At 47.3% G+C, this 13,802-nt stretch overlaps 1 protein-coding gene across 1 annotated transcript; it reads right to left on the bottom strand.

Annotated features, from left to right (window-relative positions):
- Positions 1–10,662: 10,662 nt before the first annotated feature.
- Positions 10,663–13,698, bottom strand: Inha (inhibin subunit alpha). The gene is made up of 2 exons (XM_048459186.3): positions 13,319–13,698; positions 10,663–11,679 (listed from the first exon to the last, which is right to left on the bottom strand). The coding sequence occupies exons 1-2, from the start codon at positions 13,587–13,589 to the stop codon at positions 10,850–10,852; spliced, it is 1,101 nt and encodes a 366-aa protein (XP_048315143.3). The 5' UTR covers positions 13,590–13,698; the 3' UTR covers positions 10,663–10,849.
- Between the last annotated feature and the right edge of the window lie 104 nt (positions 13,699–13,802).

The following is a 13,802-nucleotide window of genomic DNA, read 5'->3' as shown; positions in this document are numbered from 1 at the left end:
AACTATCAAGTCAACTTCTAGACAAACAAAAATCAAAACAAAACAAAACATTCTTTTGATGTTCTGCTGTGGTGCCTTGAAACCTTTGTTTTCAGCCTGGCCTCGCCAGATCACAGTTATCGTCTGAGAATCCTCCATTTGTCTGGGTAGTCCTGATAGCCAAGTTTGTTCCACACTGCAGCGCTTCCAGAACAGTAAAAGACAGAGAAAATCAAAGAAAATGGAACTGTATTAGGGAGAGAGTTTCTCTCCCTAGGAGAAGCGGCAGCAGGAGAGTAAACAGCCCAGTCTCCATTCTTCTTGTGAGGCCCACTCCCCTTTCTGTCCTTGGCTTTGCAGGCAAGGCCTTGGCTGCCCTCCAAAGAATTCTCTCTCTCTCTCTCTCTCTCTCTCTCTCTCTCTCTCTCTCCTAAGTTACTTTGAATGTACTTCTGCAAATTGTTACTTTAGAAAAAATATTTAATCAAAGGGAAAAGAAAATCATGTGTAATTAAAGCTACTAAAAAGAAGCACACACACTTTGAGAGGTTGTCAGATCCATGAGAAAACAAAGAACTGGAAGGCCCTGAAAGTGACCTGTCCAGTGAAAACAAACCCTGTTCCTGATGAGAAAAATCAGGGTTATAATGACATCAACTCAGTACAATTTGAATCCCAGTCCCAACAGAAAGATTTTAGAAATTAACAGTTGATTCTAAAATCCATCCAGGAGACTAAACACATGTGCAGAGCCAAGAATCTTTGAAGGAAAAAAAAAAAAAAAAAAGAGGCCTTGCCCTACCGGCAAAGTGTCCTCTAAAGTCACAGTGACCATAGCCATGTGATAATGACAAAGAGATAAACATTAATAGATCAGCGAAACACAGAGCAGAATGATAAGTAATTCAACAGTCTCCGGAGAACAATCTCTCCATCTGGAAAAGGCTTAGTTATTTTCCTTGCATCCTGCATATGAGATTCCAGAAATAAAAAACATCTAAACATTTTCTAAAGTAGAAAACTAAACAAGTCAGAGTGTGATGGCACATCCTTGTAATCCCAGCATTTAGGAGACTGAGGCAGAAGGACTGAGAGTTCCAGGCCAGCCTGGACTACAGTACTGAGGTAAGGACACAAAGGAGAGAGGGAGAAGGCAGAAGGAAAGGAAGAGAGGAGAAGAGAAAAGGGAAAGACAGAAACTGATTTTCAAGTTTGACACTTAAATTTACTTCTCAAAGAATAAGCTGACTCTGGTAGTACCAGTCTTTAATCCCAGCTACTAGAAAGGATAAAGGAGGAAGATTACAGTTTAAGGCCAGCCTAGGAAATTTAGCAAGAGAGCCTACCTTCAAAATAAAAAGTAGGGGTCCTGGAGAGATATATCAGTGGTTAGGTATAGCTGCTGCTCTTCCTGGGGATTCAGTGTGGCATGTCTCACAACTGCCTCCAGTTCTAGGGAATCTAATGCCCCGTGTCTGGCCCCTCCAGGCATCAAGTACACAAGTGGTGCACAGGCATACATGCAGACAAAGTGCCACACACATGAAATAAAAGCAAGGTGTTAAAAATAGAAAGCATGGTGGGAAAGATGGCTCAGTAGGTAAAGGCCTTCCCCACAAAGCCCAGTTACCCGAGTTTGAACCCCAGGTCCCACGTGGTGGAAAGAAAAAGCAAGTTGACCTCTGACCACCACACTGCCAGCAAAACATACACAGAGATTATACACACACACACACACACAAATAAATAAATGTAATTTTTGATGGGGGGCATTCGAGACAGTTTCTCAGTATAAGAGCCCTGGTGGTCCTGGAACTTGTGCTGTAGATCAGGCTGGCCTCCAACTCACAAGAGATTCTCCTGCCTCTAACTTCCGAGTGCTGGGACTAAAGGCATGCACCACCATGACCAGCCTTAAATGCTAACTTAAAAAAAAAATTGTGTAAAACAAAAGTTAAAAGGCGGGTATGGGGGGCTGGAGATGGGAAAGCACATGCCTAGCATGAAGGAGGCACTAAATTAAATTCTTAACTACTTTAAAAAAGAAGAAGAAGAAGAAGAAGAAGAAGAAGAAGAAGAAGAAGAAGAAGAAGAAGAAGAAGAAGAAAAATGAACAAAAAACAGAGCTTTATTAGGAAGATACGGACCCAGGCTCAGAAAAAGAAATATCGTATGTTCTCATATGCAGATCTTAGCCTCTCACAGTTAGATGTGTGTATCCAGGAGAAATTAGATAAGGGTAAAGACAAGAAGCTAGAAAGAGGCCTGTGTGACTGGGAAGAAACGGGGGAGGGGGGCCCTTAAGGGAGGGGAGTGGGGGAAAGCGGGATAGAAGTAGAAACTGTTACAAACGGCTGCAGCAGGAAAGCTGCGCCAGGAAGAGGAGACAAAGCCCCGATGTTACTATGAAAGCTAATTCGCATTTTCTTTTCAAAAGAAGGCTGTTTTTAAAGATGCAGAAACACCATAGGACAGTAGTAGCGTTCCGTGATTTTGTTACCATGAATGAAAACCGCTTCGCAAAGGATGTTGTGATGTCATACACGTCTGAGTCGCAGTCCCCAGGAGTAGCACATTGACTAAAACCAGAAACGTGTAGCTGGCCCTGCGGAGCACATGACCGAGACTTGACAGCACAGCAATGGATCTGGTATTCCAAAGTCACATCGTCCCTCATGTTCTTCCCCCAGTTACGGGCGGAGAGAGCCATTTTTGGTAACTTCTTCCCTCCCCTAAGTGCCCTGGAATGGCCTCTGCAAACACCTCTAATATAAAGGGGTAAGGGAAGGTGTGACAGTCACTAGCTCAGCCTGCAGGCACAGGGTACATCTTCAGACAAGAATGACAAGCCAGGTCCAGGAAAACTCAGACCTGAGAACCTGATCCAACGCCTGCTTCTATCTGATACCACGGAGACGGCAAAGCCAGGAGACTGCCGCAGAGGAAAGAAATCATGGTTCATCTTTAGAACTTATGCTATTGCCCCAATTTTCCTACTTCTGATACTATAGAAAATCAGAGGCCAAAACTTAAGACTTCTTCCATAAAATAAAATTTTCACAGAGGGAGTGAAATCGGGAGAGCTACTGGTTTTCCCCGCCTGGGCCTGTGCTTGGGATGGGGAGGAGACCAATGGAAGAAAATGAAGTATTAATATTAACATGGCTTCCACAAATAGTTTTGGTAAACAAGTTTATGCTAAGGAGAAGCATTCGTGTGTAGTACACTCAGCCACAGGATTATGTGGTGAGAAGAAGACCTTTCTCCATGAGTTACCTCATTGTATCTCTTGGCTCTGCTACCAGACCTGGTCCTGAGACGGTTAGGGAATGTGCTGCCAGAGTTTAGTCAAAATCAAATATACAGGAGCCCTGGAGGAGGGCTGGGCTGGGAACTTGTTTGGTTCCTGGAGAGACTGGGACAAACGTGAGCATGAAGAGGAAAGCCAGAGAGGCAGAGGCTCTCTCAAGCTATATGTGAATCGGGGAAACTGAGGACTGGGGAAGGAATTCATAGTACAGCACGTGCCTGGCATGTCAAAGACTGTGAGGGCAGGGAGAGGAACCTCACAGAAACTGAATCCTGAGAGTAGTCAGAAGAGAAAGCAACAAAATAGAGATTTTTCCCATGATGGAGGCCCAGGATCAGCACTGGTCGCCCAGCCTGACAAGCCTGTGTAATTCTGCATAAAATAGAGGGTCCCATGGAGAGAAATGGTCCACAGCAGAGGTGGGGGCAGAAAATGGAATAAGGGTGAGACCTGGGCCATGGGGAATGGAAACTCTGGAGCAAAGTGAGCACATGGGTCTTGAAGACTCCGGCTGGGGGATGGAAGCAAGAAGAGGCTTTTGGGGGGATCTAGCACCCCTACAGAAGATCCAAGAGGATTTCTTTGTTCTTTTAATATTTTCTCAGCCTTTGGCTATGGGCCAGGTCCTAGGCTAGTTTCTGGGTAGAGTACACAAAGGTGCGGCTCTTTCCCCAAGAACAGGCTTTCTGGTAGAAGAGACTCAGCGGACACTTTACAACATTCTTACCCTCCTGCTGCTACTGTGTCAAAAGACATGAACTTTAGTTACCAAGTTTAAAACAAGGTCAAAAGTCCCAGACAATTCTTAGGTGTCAGCAAGGCTCAGTGACTCTGTGACGACTCCAAGGGAGGATTCCAGATTCAAGTGGCCACCTGTTCCTCTGGCCTGTGGCCCTTCCCTCATCACAACCAGCAATGGTTGCCTGAGACTTCCTCACAACACAGCGGGCTGACCTTGATTCTCCTGCCTCCCTTTTTTAACATTCCTTGCGATTACCTTGGTCCTGCCTGGCTGATCCAGAATATAATCTCTCCATTTTAAGGCCAGCTGATAATCTTGATTTTCCTTGCCATGTGACGGAACATGTTTACAGCAGCTGAAGGGTCAGGGTGCAGACGTCGCTGTCTACCACAAACATGAGACGTGGTTCTGGTCCAAGGCTGTACGCTGAATGTGTGCTGCCGCCACCACCCATCCCAAACTAACAGAAAGAGATCTAAAAATAAAAGTTCATAATCATGCTGGACAGGACAAAAAGCCCTTGGTACATTAAAAACTACAAAAAAAAATTTTCAGGATGGCAGATATAAAAAAAATGCTCAGAGAAGAAAATACACGTCTCAAGTCTGCCTAGCAATAGACGGCCCTAAGGGATGAAAACAGACTGGGGGAGTTAGCACTTCAGTAAAGTGATTGCCCAACGCGCACAAGTCCCTAAGTTCAAGCCTCAACACACAGACACAAAAAGATAAGAAGTAAAAGAGTGAAAAGCAGCCTTACACTGAGGGATGGGAGTACTAGGAAAAGGGCATCTTGCAGACACCAAAGGAACGATGAGCTTTCGAGATACGACAACAGACACACCAAGTGCCAAACATACCGCCTCCCCTTCTCCTGAAGTGTTGTTGGCCTATAGATAAGAGCTATGGCTATGACATCATGCGTGGAAAGGAGCCCAGTGCTCCTGATGGCTAGAGATGCCTTGGAGGAGAAGAGGACATTCTCTTTTAGAAATCCAAAGAATCCAGCTCCATATGTAGCCCACACTTGCAAGACAATTGCGTTGAACTGTGGCAAACATCCAAGAGCGTCTCATGGCTATGCTCCAAGGCACATACAGAGAAGACGAAGATGCAGAGAACCTCAGATCAAAGAAGCTGCCAATCAGCAGGTACTATGAAAAGAAAGTAAAACCTTTCATTTTTGTTTTGTTTTTGAAATGGGGTCTTATTTTGTAGCACTGACTGGCCTGGAACTCATTACCTAGTCCAAGCCAACTTCAAACTCAACAGAGATTGGCCTCTACTTCCTGAAAGACAGTGTTTTAAAAGAGAAGATTAAAAATGCCAACATACCAAAGAACTTTTGTAAAAATTGTTTATAGGACAAAAACAGGACTTTAAGCAATGATGGTGGTCCATGTCTTTAATCCAAGCACTCGGGAGGAAGAGGCTGGTGGATCTCTGAGTTCGAGGCCAGCCTGGTCTACAAGAGCTAGTTCCAGGGCAGCCAGAGCTACACAGAGAAACCCTGTCTGAAAAAACAAACAAAACAAAGAAAAGGAAAGAATAGAACTTTAGAATGTCCTATAATCACAAAGGATGTCACTCACTGAGAAGCACACATGTGAGTAATGAACAATAGGCACTCACTAGAGTGACTTGAAGGACACACCGAGAAAGGGTGTGACCTGGAAGGTGGAACATTAATCCCACCATTCCAAATCATCATCATGGCCAAATTAAAGCAAGCTTTCTTATTCGCATACAAGAGCTTTCTCCTGCTAAGGTGGGGTTCAAAAGATCAGCACTGGACATGGGAAAAATAAGAAATTTTTGTTTGTTTATCTTTTAGTTTAGGAGTAGGGGGTTTCCAAATGGGGGATTTGGCAGGCAAGTAGAATTACAGAAGCAGAACATAAGCACAATGAGCTGGTCATAACAACAAAGACACGACTGCAAGGTGGTCCTAACAGTGTGGTCATAACAAGGTTGTCATAACAGCAAAGACACGACTGCAGGGTGGTCCTAATGGTGTGGTCATAACAAGATGGTCAAAACAAGGTGGTCATAATAACTTTTTGAGACAAAGGCACGGTTGCCGTTTCCTAGAATAGGCTGGTACAGAACAGTTTGTAGTTAAGATAACAGATGGCTCATAGTCCAATCCTTGAGAAACAAAGATTTAATCATAAAGCATGAATGAACGTAGCTTGTTTTTACTGTAAAATGGCTTTTAAGCCTAAAATGGAGGCAGGCTGGCTCATCAGGTTCTCGCACTTTTTAAAACAACTGATTGATCTAATAAAAAGCTGAACAGCCAATAGCTAAGCAGTAGAGGGATAGATGGGGATAGCAGGCAAAGTGAATTAGGAGGAGGAGTAAAAGAACCAGAGGCTCAGGAGAAGAGAGAACCAAAGAGAGAGGGAGACACCTGGGGTCAGCCAGACAGACAGCCTCTAGCTAAGCAAACAGGAAAAGCAGGAAAGCAGGACACATGGAAGGAAAGAAAGACAAAAGGTCCTGAGGCAAAACGTAGATGAAGAAAAACAGGCTAAATTAAGTTATAAGAGCTAGTGGGACAAGCATAAGATAGGCCAAGCATTCAGAACTAATAATAAGTCTCTGTGTCATGATTTGGGAGCTGGTTGGTGGCCCCCTAAAAAATCTGCTGTAGAAAGGGCCCCGCAAAGGCCAACCAGGATGTTTGTAAAATCTATTAGGATGCAATCTAGACACTGTTGTAAGATGATCCCCCCAAAAAATATAGGAAAGAAAGTCCTAAATGAAATCACAAAGGTGTGAGAGGAATCATAGCACCAAATTTCTCTGAAAAACAGAAAGTGCAAGAAGAAATGGGAAAAAAAGCTTACAATGTTTAGAGAAACATCATATTAATTGTGAAAATAAAAGACTTCTTCAGAAGCTCCTCGCCTCCAGAAGCACTCTGAAGCAAATAAAGGGACAGCAGAAGAAGAAACTGAGCCCACGAGACGAGACGGAATGAGGAGTGAAGAGCAACAGGAGCCAAACTGATAACTGTGTTCAAACTTAAGCATAAGACAGAATTGTAGGAGAGAGGCCGGAAAGCGAGGGAGAAAAAGGAAGAAAGGGAACACAGGATGGACAATGACCTTTCAGGTTAAAGGTGAGTAGCTGATAGGCGGTGGTGGCCACACCTTTAATCCCCGAGGCTGGCGGATCTCTGTGAGGTTGAGGCCAGCCCGGAGTTCCAGGACAGCCAGAGATACACAGAGAAACCCTGTCTTGAAAAACCAAAAAAGAGGGGGGGGCGTGGTTAGCTGAGTTCAGGATGTCCTTCCTCTTCAGTGGTCACAAACACTTTTAACACTTTTGTCTCTTAAGGAAGTAGGAGATGGACAGAGGGAGGGATACACAGACTGAACTTCTGGAGTCCAAATCTGGCCTCTCCCACTTCCCAGGGATATAACTTGGTTGCATTTAATCACTTATCCCCACGTAGAGAGTGGGACGGCATCAGTGCCTGCTGTGTACAGTGTTCTGAGCCTGTGGCTGTGCCGTACCAAGCACATAGTGCTGTATATAGCTGGTGTGTGGATAGTAAAGTTAGCAAGAGGAGTTCATTTCTTGGGGTGAGGGGCTGTGATTGCTTAAGGATAAAAAAGGTAACAGGAAGCTATAAAACAAAGCCAAAGAAAACTTAAGAGAGTCAGTGAGATGGTTCATGGGGTAAAGGAGCCTGCTGCCAAGTCCGACAACCTGAGTTCAATCCCTGGAACCCACATGGTGCAAGGTGTCCTCTGTGTGTGCACACATACACACAGAAAACACAATGAAATAATAGGAATTGGACTGGAGATGTCGGCAAGTGGGAGACTACATCTAGCATGTGAAAAGTTCCAGCACCACATCAGATAAACAACAGAAATTACTCTCTCACAGTTCTGGAGGCTGGAAAGTGCAAGTTCATGGCACCGACTTTAAGAACCCAGTGAGGGGCGCACTCTCCTGCACAGAGGGTGCCTTGGTACAGAATCTCCACAGGGTTGAAGGAAGTTTGTAAACTTGCTCCCTTGCACACTGTTGTGGGTCTACTAATCACTCCCATGAAGACTCTGCCTAACCTAACCCAGGACGAACCTCCATACCTTCATCATCTCTCATTTCTTTTTGTTGTTTATTTTATTTTGGTTTTTGGTGGCCCTTACCTACAATTTCAAAACAGGAGACCGAGGCAGGAGAATCTTGAGTTCATGACCGGCTTGGAGATCCTGTCCCAGAAAATAAAAAGGGAGGGAGATGGGGGGGGGGCAGCAGAGGTAGTGTGTTTGTTTGTTTGTTTGTTTTTAAATATTTATTTATTTATTTATTATGTATACAACATTCTGTCTGTGTGTATGACTGCAGGCCAGAAGAGGGTACCAGACCTCATTACAGATGGTTGTGAGCCACCATGTGGTTGCTGGGAATTGAACTCAGGACCTCTGGAAGAGCAGGCAATGCTCTTAATCTCTGAATCATCTCTCCAGCCCCGGTAGTGTGTTTGTTATACAAACATGAGGACCTGAGATGCCCAGTATCCGTGTAAAAAAGCCTGGTGTGGCATCTTACATTTATAACCTCTGCACTGGGGGTCAGAGCAGGGATAGGTGGATCCCGGGTGTTCGTGTGTGCATGAGAGAGAAAAGGGAGATAGAGAAAGGGGGAAACTCAGAATGAATAACTGGCTTTTTAAAATGAATACATTTGCCACTGTGGAAGATCGGTTGTTTAGTGTACTCTCTGCTTTCCTAGCTTTGTCTTGGACATGTAAAAACTTTTCCTTAAAATAGCCACCTGCCAGCCGGCCTAGTGCAGGGTTCTGTAGCCCTGAGTGGAGTGTCCTCAATCCTCAGAGCTCTTCCACCCATGTGACAGGAGCTGTCCGGACATATAGGGACCTAGCGGTCCCAGAAGGAAGAATAAGGGTCTTAGAAGATTAAAGTTCCCAGGGAAAGGCCTTGGTGTTGGGCCAGGGAGGCCTGGCCAGGCAGGGAGCAAGAGAATGCAGACAGTCTTGAGGAAAAAAAAAAAAACAAAAACCCAGATCCTACTGGCTGAACCTGTGTTGTGCAGTCCTTTGGATTGGGACCATGGAACCCTGAGCACAAAGCAGTTCTAATGCTGGTGGAGATGAAGGTACCGGAAAAGAGTAGCCCTGTCCACTCTATGCCTTTAGAGAAGTGGCAGCCCCCTGGGGTGAGTGAACCAAGCCTGGGGCTTCCGTGGGGAGTCTGCACGGGGGCCCTGTGCAACCAGGAGCAGAAACTCCTTCAGGGTCATTCAAACTGGGGGCAGGGTGTTGATTTGACTCTGACTTCTGGGATTCTTTCCCTTCTGTACCCTTGGCTGGAGCAGGCACTTACCCACCCTCGGCAGAGCTGCTAGAAGGGAGCCTTTGACAAGCCAGAGAGAGGCTCCGCTAGCGCTAGTACGGAAACACTCTAGAGTCCTCCAATCAGGATCTGAAAGTGCTGATAGATTGAACATCCCAGCCCACCCCTTACACACATACCACACTGTGATAGGGCTAATCATCTGGGAGCTGGTACCCCGGAATAATCCAGAGGAGAAAGTTCCTAATGCTCCATTTTGGAGGCAAAATGGATTGATAAGGAAGCAAATGAGAAAGAGCACAGTTTGGTATCATGCCCCACTTTCTTCGGTGTGCACACCAAGTGTGTGTGGACCAGTTCACCAAGGAGCACATTTTCCCAACCGAGGGTTGTCATTCCATCTTTCTGATGTTATCTACTAAGTTAAGTGTTGTGTAAAGATATAGAGGAAGCATCAAGGGACCCAGGGATCTTAGGAGCCTGAGTCCCAGGTCAGGGGACATCCTGGAGTTTGTCTCAATAGGCAGTGATGAAAGCCAAGTGTGGTGGCTCTGCCTGTAATCCCTAGCACTTTGGGAAGCTGAGGCAACATGATTGCCTTCAGCTCAAGACCATCTTGGGCTATGGGATGAGCCCTTGTCTCAAAAAAGGGTGGGAGCAGTTAGGGGCTGGAAGAAAGGTTTGAAAACAGATGTCTAGCAATCCTGTGACCCACAGTCAATTGAAATTCTTGAAACTCCATTCTGGACATCTGACTTCAATATGACACAACTTCTCTCCTTGAGAGTTTCTCCCTGACACTGTCAATTTATATGTTTGCCCCTTTCTTCCCACCGAAGCTCCCAAGAGGCGACCCTCTCTGGACAGTTGTCCCAGTGGTGCCGCAATGGTCACAGTTTCTGCCTAGGCGATGAATCCCCTGACCTTGAGCTACACACCAGTGAGCGAGAGCGGAGAACAGCTGTTACCATAGCCATAGTGGGGGCTCTGATAGCCTTGGACGAAGCCACGGTGATAGCAACAGTTTCTTTTAGGTGTGGCAAGACCGGCACCCTGTGTGACATCTCAAGCTCATTTTGTGAAAGGTCAATTTTGTTCCTAGAGTGGGTGTAAAAGAGCTCTGGGATACCTGGCAGCTTCCCAACAAATCCACACCTAATTTTACCTTCTTAGACGATAGATCTCCAAATCCAAATGTAGCTGAGTAACCCAAAATCCCACAATGCTATTCCCTCTGACTCCAGATGTCCTTCCTCAGCCCCATATCAAACAAGGCTGAGAATGCACACAAAGTCACACACACACACACACTTCTTTATTGTTACCCACAGGATTGGGGTGGAATAGGGTAAGAGCCCTCAGAGGGAAACATGTAGGGAAGAGGATGTGGAAACTTCCTGTTTTCCACACCCCGCTTTCTTCCTAGCTGATGATGGTGGGGTGCTGGTGGCTGTTGGCTGTGGGGTGAGAAAACAAGATGCTTTTACATACAAGCACAGTGTTGTGTAATAAGGTTGGGTACCATCTCATACTTGAAAGAGTAACCTCCATCTGAGGTGGTTCGGACACGTAGGGACCTCATGCTCCCTGGCAGAGCAGCACAACAGGGCTTGGCCCCTGGCACCAAAAACAGCGGCTGAGCAGAGGTAGGGGGAACCGCGGGGGCTGGCAGGGGCAGGTCAGATGTGGGCATCCCACAGCTACCATGGCAGTAATGAAAGATGAAACTGGGAGGATGCACGATCCAGCGGTCCCAGCCCAGCTCCTGGAAGGAGATGTTGAGTGCTGCTCGATGGCAATAGGCATGGGCAGCGGGTTCCTCTGAAGGCCTCTGCAGCAGCTGCAAAGCGGCAGGAGACCAAGGCCGAGGCATCGAGGGGGTTGAACGTCGGGCCCTCTCCCCTGCGCTGGGTGGTCTAGCCCGGATGTGAGCCACCAGGAAAGGCGTGGTCTCTGGCCGGGCTGAGCAGGAACAGAGAGGGCATCGAAGCAGCAATGCTAGGACCGGGTGGGTCAGCAGAGGGAGGGCAGAGGCCGCCAGGTGCAGTACTACCCAGCGAGGAGGGCCCTGTCCCAAGGACACAGGCACAGCCATTGGCCCCCCAGGTGACAGCACCAGCAGGTCTAGCAGGGTCCCGGAACTGTTGGAGGCCACTGTGCTCTTCCTATCTAGTCCGGTGTGGAACCAGAGCTGGGCTGAAGTCACCCGGTGGCTGCGCACATGTTGGGATGGCCGGAATACATAAGTGAAGAGACCTTCTCCAGCCTCCCGGGCAAGCCCTCCAGCAGCTGGCTGGTTCTCACAGGTGGCACCTGCAGTGGACAGAGGGGAAAAGAGAGGGCAGCCTTGACCAGTAGGACTGGAAACACCTCCACCTCCACGAGAAGAATGTGGAGGCTATCCCTCGGTGCCGATTGTGTATCAAACACTGTTGAGTGTCTAGACCCAGACACTCTCTGGAACCTTGGGAAAACTGGCAGAGGCTCTATTCATCATCAAAGCAAGACATTGGCAATCTCTCTCCTAGGCGGTTTACCAATTATTATCAACAGCAATGTGTAAGAGCCCTTTTCTCTCTACTGCTCCCCTCAGGTCCCCTGGCAAGGCATACTTTAGTGTTCATCAGATTAACACAGTGATTATCTTGTGTGTATGGATGTGTGTTTATGTTGCTTTTGATATCTCCTGGCATGTCAGAAATCTTATATGACAAATTCCCTAAAAATAATTATATTTTTTAAGACAGTTTACAGGGTTGGGAGACCCTTAGCAAATGAGCTCATATGCTAAGACCCTTGCTGCTTGAGCATCAGGACCTGAGTTCAATTCCCGGCACCCACATAGTAAGCTGGCTGAACCCCTGTGGTCTCTATCAGTTAATGAGGAGGTAGAGACTCGGCGCTTGCTGGCAAGTCAGTCTCGTTGGTGAGCTCCGTTCAGTGAAGGACTGTCTCCAAAACTAAGGTGGAAAGTGACCGAGGAAGACATCCAGGGCCAAACTCTGATCTCCACACACATAAGTATGCGTATGCATAATCAAATAGAAGAGCAAGAAAAGAAAGGGGAGGAGGAGCAGGGAGGGAAAAGAGAAAGAATGGAAAGAACAGGAGAATAGAATAGAAGAAAGCCAGTCGTTCCCAGGGAAGTGCAGCTGGCATCCCTGCCCCCAAATACACGCAGGCTACAGTAAATATTACGGGCCAACTGTCATCAAAAGACTGACAATCGGGGCTGCGCTAGAACGTCGCCTCTCATTATAAATTCTAACAATTGTTTCAATTTTCAGACAAGACACCGAGGCTAGAGCCATGACGTGACTGGCAGTCAGCTATTACACGGCCAAGCTGGGATTCCACTTGATCTGAAATCCTTACTTTTCCCTACTCGGCTGTCAGGGGCCAAAGGGAGGGAAGCAATGGGACTTCTCTATAAGAACAGTGGGCCAGATGAGAAAGGAGCCCAGCGGGAGGACTTTACTCTTCCGGTCATAGGGATAAGGGAAACACACACAGGGATGGGAGACTCCGGAGAACACGGCTAAGCATTCTGCTGCACCCGAGACCTCTCTCGAGTCCCAGCTGCCTACAGCTAATGAAACAGGTTTTGTGTGTGTGTGTGTGTGTGTGTGTGTGTGAGAGAGAGAGAGAGAGAGAGAGAGAGAGAGAGAGAGAGAGAGGATAGAAAGCAGACAGGAGCCTGAGCTCTGTCTCCACAGAGCCTTATCTTCCCTTTCGTATTCCAGTTGTGCCAGGTCCACTGGGTCTCTCCAGCCTGAGTAGAGACCACCACCCATTTGATGATGACCAGGGAAGCTTAGGAACTGTCCCCTTGCTGCAAAGCCAGCTGAGTGCTGGGGCTGCCATTCACACCCAAATCTGCCTGGCTCCCAGGCCCATGAGATGGGTACCAGCTAATTTCCAAAGTTGATCTGCCAGTCCCCAGCGTCATTACCTGTGGCTGGGAAAAGGATGGCTTGAGAAACATCCTCCTCCTCTGGTTCAGAGGTCCTGTGCTCAAGGCTCCCAAGGGCGTGTCTTCGTGGCAGCCTCCTTATTTCAGGGTTCCCACCGTCCCCAGTCATTGCTGGGGGCCCCAAGGCATCTAGGATCAGAGCCTTCACCTTGGCCAGGACAAGTTCCCGCACCAGTTCTGGGCCCTGACAGCTGTTCCCATCCCTTAGGGTCAACAGCAAAAGAAGCAGCAGAGACGGCTGGATCACCATAGTTCACCTGTCACTGACAACAGGGAACCCACACCCTGCCCTGTGTCCCTTCTGTCCAGGACCTCCCCACTCTCACCTCCCCATCCCACTGCCTGCCTTCTTCTACCCTTCTCACCCCAGTCTCCCCCAGTCCTTCCCACGCCCTACAATCCCAGTTGCCCCTGCCCATGGCATTGAGACCTCCTATCTCTGACGCAGATGTCTGTGACCCTG

The sequence above is a fragment of the Myodes glareolus genome, chromosome 1 (genome assembly GCF_982192425.1).
Source record: "Myodes glareolus chromosome 1, mMyoGla1.1, whole genome shotgun sequence".
In the NCBI taxonomy this organism is placed as follows: domain Eukaryota; kingdom Metazoa; phylum Chordata; class Mammalia; order Rodentia; family Cricetidae; genus Myodes; species Myodes glareolus.
The sequence above is the reverse complement of the archived record's forward strand: the minus strand, read 5'-3'. Positions and strand labels throughout refer to the sequence as shown.

What these genes read in the sequence shown, in the direction of transcription:
- Inha (XM_048459186.3), bottom strand. Translation starts at nt 13,589, where the DNA reads ATGGTGATCCAGCCGTCTCTGCTGCTTCTTTTGCTGTTGACCCTAAGG. An exon ending in CATCCTTTTCCCAGCCACAG is followed by an intron (nt 11,680 to 13,318) that starts GTAATGACGCTG and finishes TGTCCACTGCAG; the next exon opens with GTGCCACCTGTGAGAACCAG.